We start from the raw sequence: 25,805 nt of genomic DNA on the forward strand, positions 1-25,805 counted from the left end.
ACATACTACTGGCATTTTGTCAGTGAACACTGGTTTTTTACGTGTTGAGAACGTAAAAGGAACATATTTTGAGTGAAGGCTCGAGGGAGGTGGAGAGTTTATACATAAACAGGCGTCTGAAACTTATACTTTTGTTGACTCTATTTAATTGTATGACTGCGAGAGTGGATCGTGGTGTGGTTAGTTAATTAGTAGTAATTAACCGGTTCATAATCACCTTGAGTGATATATTGAAACGTGACACATGGGGGCCAAGCCGGGATTTACTCAGTTAATTTCCAACTGATAAAGACCCACCAATTAAGGATAACTAAGAGCAGATAATCTCGTCAGTGCTCGACTTATTTTCTGCTTGGTGCTACCCTTTTTTGTATAGTTTTGATCATATACCACACCTTAAGCGATTCACATCTTGCAGGAAATGTAAATTGTAATTTGTGAGTTATTGTATGCGCTAACTGTGATTACTTCCCTTTCCTTTGTTTGTGAATCTTTGTTGTTGTACGTTCAGAGTTTTCCGTTGCAGAGAGCTGAGCGGGGTTAGCGGATTTGTTATTCGTTTTACTCAGTTTTCTCTACATTGTCTCGCATTCTGTAACAGGTTACATTTCTACCGTCTTGTTTTACTTGGATTTTTCTCCATATTTTGACTTTGTTGGAATTTTGGGGGGGAAGGGTCCGAGGACTTCTGTCCTAACCAAGGCTGTGGGAGACACTCTGTTTCACCGCAAAAAACAGCCGATAAAATAGGCCACGGCTGTGGGAAACATTTTGTTTTACCGCAAAAAGCAGCCATAAAGTAGGCTACGCGTTTTGTTCTACACCGTTTGGATTTTTCTTCTGCATTTTCCGGTTGCTGGATTTTTGTATCCATTTCATCACCGCGTGTTCTAGCTATAGCTGCGTTAGACTTATTTTGGTAATAAAGCTTTGCTAAAACTAACCATGGCCACAGGGGGATCTCCGACGAGGAGAATAACTTTCGAGACTCCTGGTAGTGAGCAACCGACTGAGCGAGACGCACGCGTTAGAGCCCGAAGCGTTCTAAAACGCTTAGAAGTGGAACGGAAGGAAGAATTTGAGCGACTGACAAGAAAAGAAGAACGTGACCGACAGGACAAGAAGGACGAACTTGACAGACAAGAAAGGGAACGACAGGCAGAACGACAGGCCGAACGTGACCGACAGGACAAGAAAGAGAAAGACGAACTTGACAGACAAGAAAGGGAACGACAGGCTGAACGAGACAGACAGGAAAGGAAAGAAGAACGTGACAGACAGGAAAGGAAAGACGAACGAGACAGACAGGAAAAGAAAGACGAACTTGACAGACAAGAAAGAGAACGAGACAGACAGGAAAAGAAAGACGAACGTGACAGACTAGACCGGAAGGATCAGGCGGATCGCGATCACCAGCTAGAGCTAGCTAGGCTACAGGCCGAGAAGGGTACGCTTACTCAGGCTAGCGCGCCGACGTTTGTTGCCGACCGTACGAGACTGCCGACGTTCGACGATGACAAGGACGAGCTCGACGACTTTTTACGCCGGTTTGAGCGCATTGCATCTGACCAGAAGTGGGAAGAGGCCACGTGGGCTAGCCGCCTTAGCACCTGCTTAAAGGGACGCGCATTGCAGCTCTACAACGCTTTGGAGGACGACGAGGCGAGAGACTATCAGGCACTTAAGAAGGCGTTACTCCAGCGCTTCAACCTGACTGCTGAAGCCTACAGACGACGTCTGCGTAACAGCAAGAGACTGAGCGGCGAGCTGAGTCATCAGTTTGTGGCACGCCTTAACCTCTACCTGCGGCGCTGGGTGGAGATGGCCGAAAAGGACTGGACCGTCAACGACCTTGCCGACCTCATAGTCATGGAACAACTGATGTCCAGCCTGCGACCTGAGGTGGTGACCTTCGTGCAGGAGCACCAGCCCAAGACTACTCAGGAGGCAGCCGACTGGATCAGAGTGCACGAGGACGCCCAGGCGATCTCCGGCAAATCTTCAGGCTCACGGCCAGGAAAAACGGGAAATTCGGGTTCTTCAGGACCCAAGGACGGGAAGGACGATCAGGGACACAAGGGATCGAGTTCCAGAACTGACATCCAGTGTTACTACTGCAACAAGCGGGGCCACGTGAAGAAGGACTGCCACAAGAGACAGGCTGACCAGAAGGGCGTTCACTTCGTTGGCAGTGAGGAGTTCAGGGACGTCACGAGCTCATGCACCATCCCACAACTCTGCGTTCCGTGCTCCAGGAAACATTTCCAGCCCCACTGCAACGTCTACGTTAACGGAGTGAAGGGCGAAGGTCTGCGGGACACAGGGGCAGACATGATAGTGGTTCGGGCGAGTCTAGTTCCAGCTATGGCCTACACAGGAGACAGCATCAGGGTGAGAATGGCCGAGGCATCTCACGCTTACGACTTGAACACGGCAGTGATCAAGGTCGTAACCCCGTTGTTCACGGGGACCATTGTGGCCGTCGTCATGGACGATCCTCCATGCGACCTGCTCATTGGAAACCGGGTTCAGTTTGTGGACGGCGTCACCAGGGAGGTTCCCGTTTATCGGTCTCCCGACGTCATTTCAGTGCTCACGCGGGCACAGGCGGAGCGAGAGGACAAACCTCTCAAACCCCTACCTGCTGCACGAGCTGCCCTGGGGAACGTGACCCCCGCGCTTCTCGCGAAGGCTCAGGCATCTGATCCGACACTAGCGACTCCTCGGGAGCACGCGAAGTCGGGGAAGGTGAAGCTGAGCGGGAAGCATGGGAGGTCAAGGTTCCTCAGGGACAAGAAGTTGCTCTACCGTGAGTTTAGCAACCAAGAAGGTGCATTCAAACAGGTTGTCGTGCCTCGCGAGTTTCGCGAGGGTGTCATGGCAACGGCACACGACTCGATTCTGGGAGGTCATCTTGGCACCAAGAAGACCACGGATCGTGTCTGGCGCCACTTTTACTGGCCAGGCATCTGCACGGATGTCCGACGTTTCTGTGCGTCCTGCGATAAGTGCCAGAAGGTGGTTGCCAAAGGAAGGGTGAGGAAGGTCCCCTTAGAGAAGATGCCGCTCATCGACGAACCCTTTCGTCGGGTGGCAGTGGACATCATCGGGCCCATCTTGCCTGCGTCTGAGGACGGAAACAGATACATTTTGACCATGGTGGACTACGCTACTCGATACCCAGAGGCGATCCCTCTGAAATCGATTGAAGCCACGCGAGTAGCTGAGGCTCTGGTTACTATGTGGTCCCGGCTGGGAATTCCATCAGAGGTACTCACCGACAGAGGCACGCAGTTCACGGGAGGAGTGATGGCGGAGGCAGCACGACTGCTATCACTGGAGCAGCACTTCACCACTCCTTACCATGCTCAGTGCAACGGACTGGTGGAAAGGTTCAATGGCACCTTGAAGACCATGCTGAGGAAACTAGCTCAGGAGAAACCACGCACGTGGGACAGGTACATCCCAGCATTGCTTTTTGCATACCGCGAGGTTCCTCAGGAGAGCTTGGGTTTTTCCCCATTTGAGTTGTTGTACGGCAGACAGGTACGCGGTCCCATGGCTATCCTGCGTCAGGCTTGGACGGACGAAGAAGCTGACGAGGAGGTGCAGACGACAGCGACCTACATAGTAGAACTCAGGAACAGGATTGAAGAGACCTGCAAATTGGCTCAAGAGAACCTGGGAAGAGCAGCACAGCGTTACGCGCGAGGATTCGACCGCAAGGCACGGCCGCGCAGCTTCAAGATTGGAGAACGGGTGTTGCTACTTCTACCTGTCAAACACAACAAGCTACAACTGCAGTGGCAAGGACCTTTTGAGGTGACAGCGAAAGTGGGCCAAAACGACTACAGGATCGTCATGAACGGGAAAGCACGCCTGTACCACGCCAACCTGCTGCGCGCCTACATAGAGAGGACTGCCTACGGGGAAAAGGACAAAGTGACAGAAGCAGTTGCTGTCGTGATGGACGAGACAACGGAAGAACAGGGAGGAGGACGGGTACCAGTTTGTCCGCTGGAGGCTAGTGAGGATCTCACGGACGTGCACATCTCACCTGATCTTGGGGACGACCAGCAGGCGGACCTGCAAGAGATCCTGAAGGATGCAGCACGGGTCCTTACAGACATACCACTTCAGACGCATCTAGAGGAGTTTACCTTCGACTTGCTGGAGAAACAGCCAGTGAGGACGAAGCAGTATCCCATGCCTCATGCCCAGAAGGAGGTGGTCAGGAAGGAAATCGCCGACATGACGAAGTTGGGCGTCATCGAGCCAGCGAACTCTCCCTACAGTTCACCAATTGTGCTTGTGAAGAAGAAGGATGGACGCGTCAGGTTCTGTGTCGACTACCGGAAGCTGAACAAGATTACGGCGTTTGACGCGGAACCCATGCCTGATGTGGACTACCTCTTCAGTCACTTGGCCAAGGCCAAGTACTTTTCCAAACTGGACCTCACCAAGGGATACTGGCAAATTCCAGTTGCCGAGGAAGATCGCCCAAAGACTGCATTTACCACTCCATTCGGCCAGTTCCAGTGGACAGTCATGCCTTTTGGTCTACAGAATGCAGGTGCCGTCTTCACTCGCATGATGAGGAAACTTTTGGAACCATTGAAGCGCGAGGACATCAGCAGTTTCATCGACGATGTGCTGATCGCGACAGAGACATGGACTGAACATCTCGACGCCCTGCGCGACGTGTTCGGAAGGTTGAAGGACGGAAATCTGGGAGCTAAACCGTCCAAGTGCTACTTGGGATTCCGGGAATTGTCTTTCCTGGGTCATGTTGTCGGCGAGGGATTGCTCGTTCCAGAGGACGACAAGATCCAGAAGATTCGGGAGGCGGAGCCACCGCGCACGAAGAAAGAAGTCAGGTCTTTCCTGGGCCTAGCCAGCTTCTATAGACGCTTCATCCCGCACTTTGCCGAAATCGCTCTACCACTGACCAACCTTACCAAGAAACTACAACCGACCGTTGTAGTGTGGACTGAGGAATGTAGCTCCGCATTCAACACCCTGAAGAGGCGACTCACCAGTCAGCCTATTCTCCGACTACCAGACCTGAACAAGGACTTCGTGCTGAGGACAGACGCTTCAGGGAAGGGACTTGGGGCAGTGTTGCTTCAGGAGACAGAGGGGTTTTTGCACCCTGTTTGCTTCGCCAGCCGTAAGCTGACCTCGGCCGAGGCAGCGTATGCAACGGTTGAACGCGAGTGTCTCGCCATTGTCTGGGGCATCCAGAAGTTCGAAGCGTACCTGTACGGACGACCTTTCTGTCTGGAGACGGACCATCAACCTCTGCAATATCTTCAGGTTGCAAGGTTGGCAAACGCCAGACTTATGCGCTGGGCGTTGATTCTCCAACCGTACCAATTCACGGTACGCGTCATTCCGGGCGCCAACAATGTTGGAGCTGACTTTCTCTCTCGGGCTGTAGAGGAGAACATGACTGTGAGCGAAACCGAGGTTTCGTCTTGAAGAGGGGAGGTGTGTCACGATCGGGTGACAGAGACCAAGAAAGCGTCACTCAGTGGAGTGCCTGTTCTGGGTCAATGTATGATAGAAAGCGCCTGTGCGTGATATTGGACACAGCAGAGTTTTTGCTGACAGTGCTCCCGAGCACGGATGTTTTGAAACGCACGAGCTTCACAGTGCAGGTTTCTGCTGTCATAGGGCTGACGGTTTTTTTCGCTGACAGCGCGCACGGGATTTTCAGGGATTGAGTTTCTCGTGTCTTTTTTCCTGCTTGGGGAGGCAAAACTGTGTATAGCTGGACTGGTTTGGTGACAAGGTCAGTCACGTGGATTTGGCTAGGTGGTCTGTCAGAGACTCAAGGACGACACACTTGACACCCAGCGGCAGAAGGGGAAGGACCTAACACACAGTTACTAGAGTATGATGGTTTTTCACCGAGTATCATATTCGGCACTCTAGGGGAACTTCCACAAGTTATTCCTTTCCTCTGCCACGTATTTTGCTGAGGACAAGTCGTCAAATTTCCTTCGTCGGCGATGGCTTTCGCATAAGGATTCGACAAGGGGTTCTGGACGTTTTGGGTCACTGTTGACGAACAGAGACTGTTCCAGGGAGGAGGCGGACTTTGCTTCCATTGAGAGTTACAATCATAGGCTTTTGAGGTAATAAATCATTATTTAACGCTGTTGATGAGTCTGTGTTGTGGAATGAAATACTCTCTGTTGTTCTTTCCAGGTTAGCGCATAATTTACTCTCTGTGACGCTAAAATACTAATCTGTATATGGTTTTTGCAGATAGGGAGAGAAGGACGGAAAATGGCTGTTTTGTTGTTGTAAAAAGTCAGTTTTGTGCAGGCCCACGTGCTCGATGAGATATTTAAAGATGACATGTTTTAAGGTGGTGGGTGAGGGGTAGCTGACATGTTTAGTGCACCGATGCTTTCTGTTTGCAGCCTTCCTTCGTTTCGTTCGTTCGTTTCGTTCGTTCGTTACGTACCTGTAACATCTGCACGGCTGACTCTGGCGGGAACTGTTGAGGCTACGCTAACCAGGAGACCGGCTAACCAGCGGACCGGCTAACCAGCGAACCGGCTAACCAGCGGACCGGCTAACCAGCGGACCGGCTAACCAGCGGACCGGCTAACCAGCGAACCGACTAACCAGCATACCGGCTAAGCAGCAGCAGCAGAGATAAAGCTAAGTGCACCATGTCGTACGCACCCCGTTGACCACCGTTGTCTTTTCGTATCTATGATTTCATTGGAGTAGTGACAACGTGGGGTGTGTGACACCTGCACGAACTAGGGCTTTTCGGACAGAACATTCTCATTTAACTATATTTACACGGGTTCAGCGTGTTCCTATAATTTTCTACATACTACTGGCATTTTGTCAGTGAACACTGGTTTTTTACGTGTTGAGAACGTAAAAGGAACATATTTTGAGTGAAGGCTCGAGGGAGGTGGAGAGTTTATACATAAACAGGCGTCTGAAACTTATACTTTTGTTGACTCTATTTAATTGTATGACTGCGAGAGTGGATCGTGGTGTGGTTAGTTAATTAGTAGTAATTAACCGGTTCATAATCACCTTGAGTGATATATTGAAACGTGACATGCGTCCCTGAACGACTTCGACATCCAGGTTGACTCCAGAGAGCAGCTTGCCCAGATCACACCGAATCGGCACAATCTGATTTGCTGTGATGCCCAGAGAGCTATCAGCTTGCCCAGATCACACCGAATCGGCACAATCTGATTTGCTGTGATGCCCAGAGAGCTAGCAGCTTGCCCAGATCACACCGAATCGGCACAATCTGATTTGCTGTGATGCCCAGAGAGCTAGCAGCTTGCCCAGATCACACTGAATCGGCACAATCTGATTTGCTGTGATGCCCAGAGAGCTATCAGCTTGCCCAGATCACACCGAATCGGCACAATCTGATTTGCTGTGATGCCCAGAGAGCTGAATACACAACTGCTGTTACAGAGTAAAAGCGTACACTCCACAAAGCCACAGCTGCCAGTACCCCAATAGCTGAACCTTCCCTTGTGCGCCATGCATGTCATAGTGGTTTCCTGGCAAAGATAGACCTCATAAAACACCTCATGATTCATTGAACCAGGCATCCCAGCGTACCTTGAGACTGCAGTCATCTTGAACCACGAAGGACGGACAACACACAGCATGTACTCGCCTTGACTACAATGTTATGATACACATGTCAGCCTACCTGGGGCCTGTAAAGTGCCGACATGGTGAACCTTTGTCATGTACTCGCCTTGACTACAGGGTTATGATAAACATGTCAGCCTACCTGGGGCCTGTACAGTGCCGACATGGTGAACCTTTGTCATGTACTCGCCTTGACTACAGTGTTATGATAAACATGTCAGCCTACCTGGGGCCTGTACAGTGCCGACATGGTGAACCTTTGTCATGTACTCGCCTTGACTACAATGTTATGATAAACATGTCAGCCTACCTGGGGCCTGTAAAGTGCCGACATGGTGAACCTTTGTCATGTACTCGCCTTGACTACAATGTTATGATAAACATGTCAGCCTACCTGGGGCCTGTACAGTGCCGACATGGTGAACCTTTGTCATGTACTCGCCTTGACTACAGGGTTATGATACACATGTCAGCCTACCTGGGGCCTGTAAAGTGCCGACATGGTGAACCTTTGTCATGTACTCGCCTTGACTACAATGTTATGATAAACATGTCAGCCTACCTGGGGCCTGTACAGTGCCAACATGGTGAACCTTTGTCATGTACTCGTCTTGACTACAGGGTTATGATAAACATGTCAGCCTACCTGGGGCCTGTAAAGTACCGACATGGTGAACCTCTGTCATGTACTTGCCTTGACTACAATGTTATGATAAACATGTCAGCCTACCTGGGGCCTGTACAGTGCCGACATGGTGAACCTTTGTCATGTACTAGCCTTGACTACAGTGTTATGATACACATGTCAGCCTACCTGGGGCCTGTAAAGTACCGACATGGTGAACCTTTGTCATGTACTCGCCTTGACTACAATGTTATGATAAACATGTCAGCCTACCTGGGGCCTGTAAAGTACCGACATGGTGAACCTTTGTCATGTACTCGCCTTGACTACAATGTTATGATAAACATGTCAGCCTACCTGAGGCCTGTAAAGTGCCGACATGGTGAACCTTTATCATGTACTCGCCTTGACTACAATGTTATGATAAACATGTCAGCCTACCTGGGGCCTGTAAAGTGCCGACATGGTGAACCTTTGTCATGTACTTGCCTTGACTACAGTGTTATGATAAACATGTCAGCCTACCTGGGGCCTGTAAAGTGCCGACATGGTGAACCTTTATCATGTACTCGCCTTGACTACAGTGTTATGATAAACATGTCAGCCTACCTGGGGCCTGTAAAGTGCCGACATGGTGAACCTTTATCATGTACTCGCCTTGACTACAGTGTTATGATAAACATGTCAGCCTACCTGGGGCCTGTAAAGTGCCGACATGGTGAACCTTTGTCATGTACTTGCCTTGACTACAGTGTTATGATAAACGTGTCAGCCTACCTGGGGCCTGTAAAGTGCCGACATGGTGAACCTTTGTCATGTACTTGCCTTGACTACAGTGTTATGATAAACGTGTCAGCCTACCTGGGGCCTGTAAAGTGCCGACATTGTGAACCTTTGTCATGTACTCGCCTTGACTACAGGGTTATGATAAACATGTCAGCCTACCTGGGGCCAGTACAGTGCCGACATGGTGAACCTTTGTCATGTACTCGCCTTGACTACAATGCTATGATACACATGTCAGCCTACCTGGGGCCTGTAAAGTGCCGACATGGTGAACCTCTGTCATGTACTCGCCTTGACTACAGTGTTATGATAAACATGTCAGCCTACCTGGGGCCTGTAAAGTACCGACATGGTGAACCTTTGTCATGTACTCGCCTTGACTACAATGTTATAATAAACATGTCAGCCTACCTGGGGCCTGTAAAGTGCCGACATGGTGAACCTTTGTCATGTACTCGCCTTGACTACAATGTTATGATAAACATGTCAGCCTACCTGGGGCCTGTAAAGTACCGACATGGTGAACCTTTGTCATGTACTCGTCTTGACTACAGGGTTATGATACACATGTCAGCCTACCTGGGGCCTGTAAAGTGCCGACATGGAGAACCTTTGTCATGTACTCGCCTTGACTACAATGTTATGATAAACATGTCAGCCTACCTGAGGCCTGTAAAGTACCGACATGGTGAACCTTTGTCATGTACTCGTCTTGACTACAGTGTTATGATAAACATGTCAGCCTACCTGAGGCCTGTAAAGTACCGACATGGTGAACCTTTGCCTTGTACTCGTCTTGACTACAGTGTTATGATAAACATGTCAGCCTACCTGAGGCCTGTAAAGTGCCGACATGGTGAACCTTTGTCATGTACTCGCCTTGACTACAATGTTATGATAAACATGTCAGCCTACCTGGGGCCTGTAAAGTGCCGACATGGTGAACCTTTGTCATGTACTTGCCTTGACTACAATGTTATGATAAACATGTCAGCCTACCTGGGGCCTGTAAAGTGCCGACATGGTGAACCTTTGTCATGTACTCGCCTTGACTACAATGTTATGATAAACATGTCAGCCTACCTGGGGCCTGTAAAGTGCCGACATGGTGAACCTTTGTCATGTACTCGCCTTGACTACAATGTTATGATAAACATGTCAGCCTACCTGGGGCCTGTAAAGTGCCGACATGGTGAACCTTTGTCATGTACTCGCCTTGACTACAGTGTTATGATAAACATGTCAGCCTACCTGGGGCCTGTAAAGTACCGACATGGTGAACCTTTGTCATGTACTCGTCTTGACTACAGGGTTATGATAAAATGTCAGCTTACCTGGGGCTTGTAAAGTGCCGACATGGTGAACCTCTGTCATGTACTCGTCTTGACTACAGGGTTATGATAAAATGTCAGCTTACCTGGGGCTTGTAAAGTGCCGACATGGTGAACCTCTGTCATGTACTCGTCTTGACTACAGGGTTATGATAAACATGTCAGTTTACCTGGGGCTTGTAAAGTGCCGACATGGTGAACCTCTGTCATGTACTCGTCTTGACTACAGGGTTATGATAAACATGTCAGGCTGCCTGGGGCCAGTAAAGTGCCGACATGGTGAACCTTTGTCATGTCCGTACTCGCCTTGACTACAGGGTTATGATAAACATGTCAGCCTACCTGGGGCTTGTAAAGTGCCGACATGGTGAACCTTTGTCATGTACGTACTCCCCTGGACTACAGGGTTATGATAAACATGTCAGCCTACCTGGGGCCTGTAAAGTGCCGACAGGGTGAACCTTTGCCTTGTCCACTCCTTGGCCAGTCACACTGCCGTTCACATAACACCGGTACTGTCGTTCAGAGTCCTCAAGGGTCAGCCGTCGTAACAGTAAACTGGAATGATGTTTGTAGCACGGGTCTGTTGATGGCGGTTGACGTTGTGTGATGTCCGATGTGGGGTTTCCTTTGACGTAGGACTGCCAGTTCGCAGCGTTCACGTCCTTGAATTCCCAGACCCAGTTGTGCTGTGAACGAGAGACAACCTTTAGTGTGTCCCAGACCCAGTTGTGCTGTGAACGAGAGACAACCTTTAGTGTGTCCCAGACCCAGTTGTGCTGTGAACGAGAGACAACCTTTCGTGTGTCCCAGACCCAGTTGTGCTGTGAACGAGAGACAACCTTTAGTGTGTCCCAGATCCAGTTGTGCTGTGAACGAGAGACAACCTTTAGTGTGTCCCAGACCCAGTTGTGCTGTAAACGAGAGACAACCTTTAGTGTGTCCCAGATCCAGTTGTGCTGTGAACGAGAAACAACCTTTAGTGTGTCCCAGACCCAGTTGTGCTGTGAACGAGAGACAACCTTTAGTGTGTCCCAGACCCAGTTGTGCTGTGAACGAGAGACAACCTTTAGTGTGTCCCAGACCCAGTTGTGCTGTGAAAGAGAGACAACCTTTAGTGTGTCCCTGACCCAGTTGTGCTGTGAACGAGAGACAACCTTTAGTGTGTCCCTGACCAAGTTGTACTGTGAACTAGAGACAACCTTTAGTGTGTCCCTGACCCAGTTGTGCTGTGAACGAGAGACAACCTTTAGTGTGTCCCAGACCCAGTTGTGCTGTGAAAGAGAGACAACCTTTAGTGTGTCCCTGACCCAGTTGTGCTGTGAACGAGAGACAACCTTTAGTGTGTCCCTGACCCAGTTGTACTGTGAACTAGAGACAACCTTTAGTGTGTCCCTGACCCAGTTGTGCTGTGAACGAGAGACAACCTTTAGTGTGTCCCAGACCCAGTTGTGCTGTGAACGAGAGACAACCTTTAGTGTGTCCCTGACCCAGTTGTGCTGTGAACGAGAGACAACCTTTAGTGTGTCCCAGACCCAGTTGTGCTGTGAACGAGAGACAACCTTTAGTGTGTCCCTGACCCAGTTGTGCTGTGAACGAGAGACAACCTTTAGTGTGTCCCTGACCCAGTTGTGCTGTCAACGAGAGACATCCTTTAGTGTGTCCCAGACCCAGTTGTGCTGTGAACGAGAGACAACCTTTAGTGTGTCCCAGACCCAGTTGTACTGTGAACAATACAATACAATACAATACAATACAATAACTTTATTAATCTCTAAAAGAGAAATTACATTGCTGAGCGTTTGTGTCCGTAATAATAACATACATAAAACATTCAAAATAAACATTTGTTCTTTGTCCTGAGAAAATATAGCACATTGGTTATCACATAAGAAAGTATATTAAAAATAAATTAACATGCATTCACCATCAACAATGCACAAAAGAAAGTCAGCACCTTGCCGGTTATCACATATTGTCTAAGAGAGTAGAATGCAAAACAAAATCAACAATACTGAAACAATACAGAACACTGACCCCGTGCATCAGAGCGACAACACCAGCATCTACCGCCCCACCTGAGAATTGAAGATGTGAATTGCAGATGGAATGAACGAATTTCTGTAGCGTGTGGATCTTGCGGTTGGTTGTCTGAATCTGTTGCTCCTGTCTGTCCGTCTACTGTCAAATTCCGGTCTGAGTGGGTGCGAGTCGTCAGCCAAAATCTTCTGTACCTTGTCAGTCAGTCGTCGTTCATGTGTTGATGTGAAATTGTCCTGCTTCCTCCCAACCACCCCACTTGCTTTCCTGATGAATTTATCTAATCTATCCCTGTCTTGCTTGTTGATGTTGCCACCCCAACACACGGAGCCAAAGTACAACACACTATTGCACGTTGAAGTGTAAAACATCTGAAGGATTTCTTGTCTGATGCTAAAAGACCTGAGTTTTCTCAAAAAGTACAGGCGAGAGTGGAGTTTCTTCACAAGGGCATGAGAGTTTGGTTTCCATGTCAACTTATTGTCTATAATCACCCCCAAATACTTATACTGCTCTACCTTCTCTACGACCTCCCCCTTGATCACTATCTCCCAGTTGTGCTGTGAACGAGAGACAACCTTTAGTGTGTCCCAGACCCAGTTGTGCTGTGAACGAGAGACAACCCTTAGTATGTCCCAGACCCAGTTGTGCTGTGAACGAGAGACAACCTTTAGTGTGTCCCAGACCCAGTTGTGCTGTGAACGAGAGACAACCCTTAGTATGTCCCAGACCCAGTTGTGCTGTGAACGAGAGACAACCTTTAGTGTGTCCCAGACCCAGTTGTGCTGTGAACGAGAGACAACCTTTAGTGTGTCCCTGACCCAGTTGTGCTGTCAACGAGAGACAACCTTTCGTGTGTCCCAGACCGAGTTGTGCTGTAAACGAGAGCCAACCCTTAGTGTGTCTCAGACCCAGTTGTGCTGTGAACGAGAGACAAACTTTAGTGTGTCCCACACCCAGTTGTGCTGTGAACGAGAGACAACCTTTAGTGTGTCCCTGACCCAGTTGTGCTGTCAACGAGAGACAACCTTTCGTGTGTCCCAGACCGAGTTGTGCTGTAAACGAGAGCCAACCCTTAGTGTGTCTCAGACCCAGTTGTGCTGTGAACGAGAGACAACCCTAAGTGTGTCCCAGACCCAGTTGTGCTGTGAACGAGAGACAACCTTTAGTGTGTTCCAGACCCAGTTGTGCTGTGAACGAGAGACAACCTTTAGTGTGTCCCAGACCCAGTTGTGCTGTGAACGAGAGACAACCTTTAGTGTGTCCCAGACCCAGTTGTGCTCACACCACAGATGTTCGACAAGCGTTACCAGTACATGTTTAAAGGATAGGTTAAAAGATAAGGCTAATACTTTGGTAATACAGTTATGAGTTCAAAGTTCTGTCTCCGTTTATACTTGTCTGCCTGTAAAACGGTCAGCCGGTACATCTCTCTGCCTATACATATGTCTGCCTAAACATCCGTTTCTCTATACATCTGTCTCTCTATACTTCTGTATCTCTATACATCTGTCTCTCTATACATCTGTCTCTCTATATATCTGTATCTCTATACATCTGCCTGCCTATACATCTGTCTCTCTATACATCTGTCTCTCCATACATCTGTCTCTCTATACATCTGTCTCTCTATACATCTGTCTACCTATACAACTGTCTCTCTATACATCTGTCTACCTATACATCTGTCTGCCTATACATCTGTCTACCTATACATCTGTCTCTCTATACATCTGTCTATCTATACATCTGTCTATCTAAACATCTGTCTCTCTATACATCTGTCTACCTATACATCTGTCTCTCTATACATCTGTCTCTCTATACATCTGTCTCTCTATACATCTGTCTCTCTATACATCTGTCTCTCTATACATCTGTCTCTCTATACATCTGTCTCTCTATACATCTGTCTCTCTATACATATGTCTGCCTATACATCTGTCTCTCTAAACATCTGTCTCTCTATACATCTGTCTCTCTATACACCTGTCTCTCTATACATCTGTCTCTCTATACATCTGTCTCTCTATACATCTGTCTCTCTATACATCTGTCTCTCTATACATCTGTCTCTCTATACATCTGTCTCTCTATACATCTGTCTCTCTATACATCTGTCTCTCTATACATCTGTCTACCTATACAACTGTCTACTTATACATCTGTCTCTCTATACATCTGCCTGCCTATACATCTGTTTCTCTATACATTTGTCTCTCTATACATCTGTCTCTCTATACATCTGTCTACCAATACATCTGTCTACCTAACCATCTGTCTACCTATACATCTGTCTCTCTATACATCTGTCTGCCTATACATCTGTCTCTCTATACATCTGTCTCTCTATACATCTGTCTCTCTATACATCTGTCTATCTATACATCTGTTTCTCTATACATCTGTCTGCCTATACATCTGTCTACCTATACATCTGTCTACCTATACATCTGTCTCTCTATACATCTGTCTCTCTATACATCTCTCTACCTATACATCTGTCTACCTAATCATCTGTCTACCTATACATCTGTCTCTCTATACATCTGTCTCTCTATACATCTGTCTACCTATACATCTGTCTGCCTATACATCTGTCTACCTATACATCTGTCCACCTAACCATCTGTCTACCTATACATCTGTCTCTCTATACATCTGTCTACCTATACATCTGTCTACCTATACATCTGTCTCTCTATACATCTGTCTACCTTTACATCTGTCTCTCTATACATCTGTCTCTCTATACATCTGTCTACCTAACCATCTGTCTACCTATACATCTGTATCTCTATACATCTGTCTCTCTATACATCTGTCTACCTATACATCTGTCTCTCTATACATCTGTCTACTTATACATCTGTCTCTCTATACATCTGTCTCTCTATACATCTGTCTACCTATACATCTGTCTACCTATACATCTGTCTACCTATACATCTGTCTACCTATACATCTGTCTCTCTATACATCTGTCTACCTATACATCTGTCTCTCTATACATCTGTCTCTCTATACATCTGTCTACCTATACATCTGTCTCTCTATACATCTGTCTCTCTATACATCTGTCTCTCTATACATCTGTCTACTTATACATCTGTCTCTCTATATATCTGTCTACCTATACATCTGTCTACCTATACATCTGTCTACCTATACATCTGTCTCTCTATACATCTGTCTCTCTATACATCTGTCTACCTATACATCTGTCTCTCTATACATCTGTCTGCCTATACATCTGTCTACCTATACATCTGTCTACCTATACATCTGTCTACCTATACATCTGTCTATCTATACATCTGTCTACCTATACATCTGTCTCTCTATACATCTGTCTACCTATACATCTGTCTCTCTATACATCTGTCTACCTATACATCTGTCTGCCTATACATCTGTCTCTCTATACATCTGTCTCTCTATACATCTGTCTACCTATACATCTGTCTCTCTATACATCTGTCTACTTATACATCTGTCTCTCTATACATCTGTCTCTCTATACATCTGTCTCTCTATACATCTGTCTCTCTATACATCTGTCTACCTATACATCTGTCTCTCTATACATCTGTCTCTCTATACATATGTCTACCTATATATCTGTCTCTCTATACATCTGTCTCTCTATACATCTGTCTACCTATACATCTGTCTACCCATACATCTATCTTCCAATACATCTGTCTCTCTATACATCTGTCTCTCTATACATCTGTCTACCTAACCATCTGTCTACCTATACATCTGTATCTCTATACATCTGTCTGCCTATACATCTGTCTCTCTATACATCTGTCTATCTATACATCTGTCTGCCTATACATCTGTCTCTCTATACATCTGTCTCTCTATACATCTGTCTCTCTATACATCTGTCTCTCTATACATCTGTCTACTTATACATCTGTCTCTCTATACATCTGTCTCTCTATACATCTGTCTACCTATACATCTGTCTACCTATACATCTGTATCTCTATACATCTGTCTGCCTATACATCTGTCTGTCTATACATCTGTCTACCTATACCTCTGTCTACCTATACATCTGTCTCTCTATACATCTGTCTCTCTATACATCTGTCTATCTATACATCTGTCTATCTAAACATCTGTCTCTCTATACATCTGTCTACCTATACATCTGTCTACATATACATATGTCTACTTATACATCAGTCTACCTATACATCTGTCTACTTATACATCTGTCTCTCTATACATCTGTCTACCCATACATCTGTCTCTCTATACATCTGTCTGCCTATACATCTGTCTGCCTATACATCTGTCTACCTATACATCTGTCTACCTATACATCTGTCTATCTATACATCTGTCTACCTATACATCTGTCTCTCTATACATCTGTCTACCTATACATCTGTCTCTCTATACATCTGTCTGCCTATACATCTGTCTGCCTATACATCTGTCTACCTATACATCTGTCTACCTATACATCTGTCTATCTATACATCTGTCTACCTATACATGTGTCTACCTATACATCTGTCTACCTATACATGTGTCTACCTATACATCTGTCTACCTATACATCTGTCTGCCTATACATCTGTCTACCTATACATCTGTCTACCTATACATCTGTCTGCCTATACATCTGTCTACCTATACATCTGTCTGCCTATACATCTGTCTGCCTATACATCTGTCTGCCTATACATCTGTCAACCTATACATCTCAATGCATCTGTCTGCCTATACATATTTCTGCCTATTCATTTTTCTGTCTATATTATATTATCTGTCTCTCTATATATATGTCTGTCTGTACATTTGTCTGTCTATGAATCTGTCTCTTCATACATGTGTCTGAAGGTCGCAGCTGTCGATCTTACCTGCGAGGAGTTGTCGTCTACTCCAACAAACTGGCCACAGGTCATTCTAAGTGTCTGTCCAACAGAGTAACATCCAGTTCCTGACGTGATCAACGGTTTTATTGTGATGGGCCCTGGGTTCACTGCACACATTACACCCAGGACGGGGTTACAACAGGGTCTTGGTGATGGGCCCTGGGTTCACTGCACATATTACACACATGACGGGGTTACAACAGGGTCATGGAGATGGGCCCTGGGTTCACTGCACACATTACACACAGGACGGGGTTACAACAGGGTCATGGTGATGGGCCCTGGGTTCACTGCACACATTACACACAGGACGGAGTTACAACAGGGTCATGGTGATGGGCCCTGGGTTCACTGCACACATTACACACAGGACAGGGTTACAACAGGGTCATATTGATGGGCCCTGTGTTCACTGCACACATTACACACAGGACTGGGTTACAACAGGGTCATGGTGATGGGCCCTGTGTTCACTGCACACATTACACACAGGGCGGGGTTACAACAGGGTCATGGTGATGGGCCCTGGGTTCACTGCACACATTACACACAGGACTGGGTTACAACAGGGTCATAGTGATGGGCCCAGGGTTCACTGTACACATTACACACAGGACTGGGTTACAACAGGGTCATGGTTATGGGCCCTTGGTTCACTGCACACATTACACACAGGACGGGGTTACAACAGGGTCATAGTGATGGGTCCTGGGTTCACTGCACACATTGCACACAGGACGGGGTTACAACAGGGTCATGGTGATGGGCCCTGGGTTCACTGCACACATTACACACAGGACGGGGTTACAACAGGGTCATGGTTATGGGCCCTGGGTTCACTGCACACATTACACACAGGACAGGGTTACAACAGGGTCATGGTGATGGGCCCTTGGTTCACTGCACACATTACACACAGGACGGGGTTACCACAGGGTCATGGTGATGGGCCCTGGGTTCACTGCACACATTACACACAGGACGGGGTTACAACAGGGTCATAGTGATGGGTCCTGGGTTCACTGCACACATTGCACACAGGACGGGGTTACAACAGGGTCATGGTGATGGGCCCTGGGTTCACTGCACACATTACACACAGGACGGGGTTACAACAGGGTCATGGTTATGGGCACTGGGTTCACTGCACACATTACACACAGGACAGGGTTACAACAGGGTCATGGTGATGGGCCCTTGGTTCACTGCACACATTACACACAGGACGGGGTTACCACAGGGTCATGGTGATGGGCCCTGGGTTCACTGCACACATTACACACAGGACGGGGTTACCACAGGGTCATGGTGATGGGCCCTGGGTTCACTGCACACATTACACACAGGACGGGGTTACAACAGGGTCATGGTGATGGGCCCTGGGTTCACTGCACACATTGCACACAGGACGGGGTTACAACAGGGTCATGGTGATGGGCCCTGGGTTCACTGCACACATTACACACAGGACAGGGTTACAACAGGGTCATGGTGATGGGCCCTGGGTTCACTGCACACATTACACACAGGACTGGGTTACAACAGGATCATGGTGATGGGCCCTGGGTTCACTGCACACATTACACACAGGACAGGGTTACAACAGGGTCATGGTGATGGGCCCTGGGTTCACTGCACACATTACACACAGGACGGGGTTACAACAGGGTCATGGTGATGGGTCCTGGGTTCACTGCACACATTACACACAGGACGGGGTTACAGCAGGGTCATGGTGATGGGTCCTGGGTTCACTGCACACATTACACACAGGACGGGGTTACAACAGGGTCATGGTGATGGGGCCTGGGTTCACTGCACACATTACACACAGGACGGGGTTACCACAGGGTCATGGTGATGGGGCCTGGGTTCACTGCACACATTACACACAGGACGGGGTTACAACAGGGTCATGGTGATGGGGCCTGGGTTCACTGCACACATTACACACAGGACGGGGTTACAACAGGGTCATAGTGATGGGCCCTGGGTTCACTGCACACATTACACACAGGACGGGGTTACCACAGGGTCATGGTGATAGGCCCTGGGTTCACTGCACACATTACACACAGGACGGGGTTACAACAGGGTCATGGTGATGGGGCCTGGGTTCACTGCACACATTACACACAGGACGGGGTTACCACAGGGTCATGGTGATAGGCCCTGGGTTCACTGCACACATTACACACAGGACATGGTTACAACAGGGTCATATACTTAAAAGGAATTATTTTTGAGCGTAAGTCATATGTACACAGTCTGAAGGACAATAAAGTCGAAAGCTTATACATATAAAAGGAAAACCAAAAGCGTGATTCTTGGAGAGAAGGTGAATTTCCAGTGGCTGGTTTAGCTTTTTTAGAAGCGAGAATTGGACTTGGGATTTAGCGGAAGCGCATCCATATCTGGGCAATTAAAGGCAGAGGAGGTAATTACCCACAGCGGAGCATTGGCTAAAAGTTTAGAGTTTACTCCCTTGCTGCTTTGTTGACGTGATTACAGGTCATGTTTTCTCAGTTTAGCAACTCGAATGCATATACGGTGTCTCTCTTCACACACAATATTGTGAAATTCCCTTAATTAGTGTATTAAAGACGATACTAATAGACCGTGTTCAACAGTTATTTGTTCTACAGCAGCTGGTTCTGACACTTTTTGTTCCCTTAATCCTTCCAGGCCCCTCCCCCTCCCCCTGTGTACATGCGTGCATTTGCATACTTGCATGGGGACCGTGTGTGTGTGCGTTGGTATATATGCGTTGTTGAGTGCGGGTGTGAATGTCAACGAGAGAGAGAGAGAAAGAGAGAGAGAGAGAGAGAGAGAGAGAGAGAGAGAGAGAGAGAGCGCGAGAGAGAGAGAGAGAGAGAGAGAGAGAGAGAGAAAGAACTCGAACTCGAACTCGAAAACTTTATTACCGAGGGATGATAGCATTAGGTCCATATGGTCCTTTCTTACAGCTAGTCCCTACTATGATACACACATGAAACAAAGAACACATTGAAGAATAAAAAATAAAAAATAAATCACACACAAAAAATCAAATAAAACAAAATTATGTAGGGAAAAGTATAACAAAGTAAAAATATTTAAAAAAAATTCAAAAGTGTGCTTGTTAATGGAAGCATACTATACACTTTCTCTTTCACACATCCTCACACACATTCGCACAAACTGTACACCGACTTAGTCGTTAGAGAGGTGCTTTCGGAGCTGTCTTTTAAAAGAAGATAATGACAGACATGACTTGATATTTACAGGTAGTGAATTCCAAAGGAACGCACCAGAATAAGAAAAACTCGTTTTAAACAAATCGATGCGGGGCCTTGACAAGGCAAGATTATTTCGAGTGTTTGAATAATATGACGGAGATGATTTGAAGAGTTGTATAAGATATGAGAGAGAGAGAGACTTAGACTTAGACTTAGAACATTTTATTGACATAAAGGGTAAACATTTTAAGCCAAGGGCCTAATCTTACAACGTGCCCTTTACATTCACACTAACACATCCGCACGCATATAACCAACATAATATAATGAAATCAGAGAGAGAGAGCGAGAGCAAGAGGAGAGAGAGAGATAGAGAGAGAGAGAGAGAGAGAGAGAGGAGAGAGAGAGAGAGAGAGAGAGGAGGGGAGAGATGATGATGATGATGATGATGATGATGATGATGATGACGACGATGATGATGATGATGATGATGATGATGATGATGATGATGATGATGATGATGATGATGATGATGATGAAGGAACTTTATTTTTCAAGGATAGAGATTTAAAGGTGACGCATTTTCTTACAACCGATCCTTACTTCTAATACAAATGTCTACTCAAATAAACAAAGTAAACGAACGAACCAGCAAACAATCGACAAGTAAGCAAACACGCAAATAAACATAAACTGAGAGATAGAGAGAGACGGTTATTATTGTTTATCGTCTCTTCAGCAGTTAATGCTATTCGAGACCGAGAGACGGAGAGAGAGAGACATACAATTGGTTATAAACTGAATAAAACTAAAACTATGGTTACACAGCATTTATATTACAATGTTTGAAATACGTGTGTCAGTGTAGGACCTCAAGATATCCTGTGTTTTAAGTGTCCCACTTTCTAAATTTTCATTTGATGACAAATATAGTTACCTTCAATTGTCAGATTTCCGGAAGCTGTGTACGTCTTAGCTATACCGCCAGATACTATAGTATCAGTACAGATGTACATGCCAGCATCACCACAGTTGGCTCTGTTCAGGATCAGCGTGATGGTCTTGTCAGTGAGACCGCCAGTCACAGTGGCAGAGCCTTGAAGTGACGTCAGCTTCAACACTGCATCCGTATCATCTGGCAGAGAAGCTGCCGCTACCAAGACAGGGGCAGCGTTAGGACTGGCGGGTAGCACTCGCTTAATGTTGATGACTGTCAGTAAATCACCATCACCCACTGAAGATGCCCTGCACGATATTGTGACCTGTCCCCCAGTACTGTCTGACACATTGGGCCTCATGGTCAGTGTTGCCGGGGTGACTGTGATGGTAGTGGGGTCGTCTTGACCATTACCTGCAACATAACACAACCAGAGGGAACTGTTGATTAAGTGACACATGCATTTAATTCAAATGCAAACGCACTGATCGCTGACACAAACTTACATGAACAATGAATAGAACTGTCGATGCGAATCTTCGTCACTCTTTTCATCAACAACACATGCATCATTCATTGAGAGTTTGCTCAATACGCCAGCATTTGTTTAAAAGCATTAGACCGACAACACGTAATGGAAATTGTGTTGCCGTGTGCTATTGTGATTACAGTGTCAAAGTGGGTAATATTCTCAATCCTTGCTCAAACATAACTCACGCCTGAGGAAGGGGTACACCCGGTTTAATGCCTATATCGCCATTTTCGCTGGGTCTTGCAGCAATTCTTCAACAGATGCATGTATGTTGCTGCATTAAAGACATGTTTGGTTGGCTAAATTGCAAGTAAATCGATTAACAGTAACATGAAATATAATGAGTCGATACTCCTCAATGCAGCTACGTAACACAATATACATGTGTATTCTTTGCCTTTACGGGAATGTAGATTGTGTTTTCTGGTAGGAAGTGCGGCATTATGGATTACATTTCGGCCATTTGCCTTTGCCTGTAAATGTACACTGCACTAGACGAAGCAATTTTATATTCAAAGCGTTAAACTATATCTCCCCTATGTTTTGTTATTTGGGGTTTGTTGTACTATGACGTACTGCGGCACAATACGGCCTTTTATAACAGTACCCTCACATTTTGGGATACGGTGCCAAACCCTCCTTAATAAAACTTGGTGTACGCTCCCATTTCCCGTGGGTTCTGTATCCTTCAGTTTGTGTGTCATACTCTTAATGTGTGCAAATATACGGATCTAGCATGTTCAGTTTGTGTAAATCTGTCTGCTAGATATGCAATATATCATAACACATTCCCAAACTTGCCTTTTTCTCATCAAATGAGCCAGCGCGCCGTAATCTTAGTAACAAAGGGACGTAAGTGCTCTAAAAACGTGCAACGAGACTAGGTGAGAGTTACGCAGAACCAATCAACAGGCACCTGAGAGAACAACAAGCAACAGGCACCTGAGAGAACAACAATCAACAGGCACCTGAGAGAACAACAAGCAACAGGCACCTGAGAGAACAACAAGCATTGAAATGAACAAGTGACTTTACACAAATCGCTTTCAAATTTGCTTTGTTAATTGTTTTGTATTTCAATGCTTTTTATTCTCCCAGGTGCCGGAGTTTTGGTTTCTCATAATTCTCAACGTCGCTGCCCTACACGCCACCAGGCGTGAAAGGCAGTAAAAAAAAAATTAAAAAAAATTCTCAACTGCTCTTGATGCACATTTTGAATATATTCAGAGAACCTACATCCCTTTATTTCTCATAATTATCATAAAACAAGATGTGTCTAAATGACTCAGTTACATGAAAGTTACATGTGGAAGGTTGAAGATCATTAAATGATCGGGTTTTCTATTTTCGTTCTTATCAAAAGCTGCTTAAACTAATGAAAAGCGAAGATACGACCTCGCATGCAAGGAGTGAGTGTTTTACGACCAGACCACTGAAGCAGTCTTTTATTGTGTGAAGTTCCGCACCACTGGCGAGTAAAGGTTTTGCTTCAGTTGTTCTGGCAAGTGGGTTGTAACATGTTACAGACAGTCACGCTCGGGTGATAAAGGGTATCTCGATAAGGTGTGATTTCCTCCTTTGGGGCGGTCGGCATTGGGTTTTTTCATCAGCATAACTCGGTATAGACTTTGCCGCTAATAATGGTTTGACCCTGAGGCCGTAAAATAAAACGTGTACGTATTAACTATCATCGTATGATGTCATCGCGTCGGTTATACCCGCGTTTTCATGTGACTGTCATAGGCTCATAGAGTTATCTTACAAAGATGCTGTCCTTCAAGTGCTGTCCATAATTTAGAACCAATACTCGAGAAACGCTCGGGCGATTTTGCTTGGAACAAAGAGAGATAGAGAGAGAGATAGATAGAGAGAGAGAGAGAGAGAGAGAGAGAGAGAGAGAGGAGAGCGAGAGAGACAGAGACAGAGCGAGAGAGAGACAGAGAGAAAGAAAGAAAGAGAGAGAGCCAGAGACAGAGATAGAAAGAGAGAGACAGACAGAGAAAGAGAGAGAAAGCGAGAGAGAGAGAAAAAGAGAGATGAAGCGATAGAGAGAGCTACAGAGAGAGATACACAGACAGACAGACAGACAGGCAGACAGATATGCAGAGCTCAGTTAGGTAATCCTCCCTGAAACACGGCAGCATATGGACAGAGGCATAAGAACGTCAGCGTAAGTTTGGAAGTACAGACAATATAAATTCTTACCCGTTTGCAGCAAGCACAGCAGGGCTGTCAACAAGACATGAGAAATGTGCGGTGACATTGTTTTCCAGATAACACTTTTTTTTTTAGAACCTGTAGGACATCCTGTACGTATAACGTCATCAACTTCAGCTTTTACGTCATACGTTTGCCAAGTTGTACACGTCGCGCTAGCCAAGACGACATGTAGTTCGATTCTGGAGAGCGATCGTGATAAAGACGAATGCGTTGGCTTCTGTAGAATGTCTGTTCCGTTTCAGCATAGTAAAATAACATGACTAGTTTTAGGGTAGGCCTATGCAATATCGGATTAACATGAGCTGTTTTCATGAAACGAGTGAGTGTTGGTGGATCTATTCGCACTGAAGAGAAGAAGACATGCGGCTATGGGTAGGACGTCAGCCGGCCTTGTTTATCTCACATAAACTCCATACTGACTATCCCGAGGGCCCCAAAGGGTTTAAAATCGTGATCGTGATTGGCGTTTTTTGATCTTTCTGTGACCGTGATTGCCGAAATTTCCATTTCTGTGATCGTGATGGGACTTCGCCCGTGATCCGTGACTATGATGACAAAAAAATCAAGTCTCGTGATCATGATCGTCATTTGTTTTCGTGATCGTGATGGGCATTATTGCAAAGCATTTTATTTTCAACGTACATTTTTCACAGCTGTATCACTCTATGATCCTCTATTCGTCAAGGTGTTTGTGATCGTGAAAACAAAACTCAAGGTAACTGTGATCGTGAAAGCTAAAATTTCCCTTCCCGTGATCGTGATGATACCCCCCCCCCCCCCCCCCCTTTGGGGCCCTCTATCCCCCCTCCCATCTAAAGTACTGCTGATCGAACTTTGGACCCCAGATTCCACTCAGGGAGTCTTAGTCGTGATGAAATGTTGTCTTCTGACTTAGAAATCTCCTTCATTGCCTAGTCTTTCGTTTCTCATTCAAGGGACGTAATAACCATTCGGTGCGTTTTCTAATGAATCGTATTTTGGGGCAAAATCTACCAAACGTTACCACAAATTAGCTTCACTTGCAAGATCTTGACATGCTTTTTTCTCTCTAGATAAAATATAATTGTAACTTATTATGAAATTGGCGGGTAAGCATTCAGTCTGGAGTTTATTTATGCTGCCGCCCGGCTGACGTCATACCTATATAACTGCATTAAGAGAGAAAGTATTCCAGCACACATTTCTCTCTCAGAGTGAATCGTACATCGTTTGCCTCGCGTTGCTTTTCCAGGTAAGGAGAATCTGTTGGACCAAGTTTCCAGTACTTGTATGGTGACGTCATAGATAGATGTACAGGTACACGTCTTAGCTAAAACTATATCGGCACCAACTTGCAACCGTTACTTCCTTTCATCAATTAACCGTTTTTAGGCCGTCATCTTACAAAAGGAGCCTTCAAATTCTCTAAATCGGAGGGAATCCAGGGAAATCTTTTTTTTGTTGAGAAATGACTTCGGTGCCATTCAGTGGTTGGTCAATGCGTATCCGTGTTAGGAGTGTCAACATGATTTCGAATACATTTGATTACGGTGACATTTGACTGACCTTTCTAAACGGATACAAAG

The 25,805-nt window shown here is 46.2% G+C and overlaps 1 protein-coding gene across 1 annotated transcript in view; it reads right to left on the reverse strand.

Annotated features, from left to right (window-relative positions):
- Positions 1-24,332, reverse strand: part of LOC138974134 (uncharacterized) — a 36,580-nt gene extending 12,248 nt beyond the window's left edge. The window contains exons 1-4 of the mRNA XM_070346823.1: positions 24,226-24,332; positions 21,489-21,902; positions 17,319-17,440; positions 10,826-11,084 (exon numbers count right to left, since the gene is read on the reverse strand). Coding sequence (XP_070202924.1) covers positions 10,826-11,084; positions 17,319-17,440; positions 21,489-21,902; positions 24,226-24,283 — 853 coding nt within the window. The 5' untranslated portion in view covers positions 24,284-24,332. The remainder of the gene's footprint in view (positions 1-10,825; positions 11,085-17,318; positions 17,441-21,488; positions 21,903-24,225) is intronic.
- Between the last annotated feature and the right edge of the window lie 1,473 nt (positions 24,333-25,805).

This window comes from Littorina saxatilis, linkage group LG8 (assembly GCF_037325665.1).
Source record: "Littorina saxatilis isolate snail1 linkage group LG8, US_GU_Lsax_2.0, whole genome shotgun sequence".
In the NCBI taxonomy this organism is placed as follows: Eukaryota; Metazoa; Mollusca; class Gastropoda; order Littorinimorpha; family Littorinidae; genus Littorina; species Littorina saxatilis.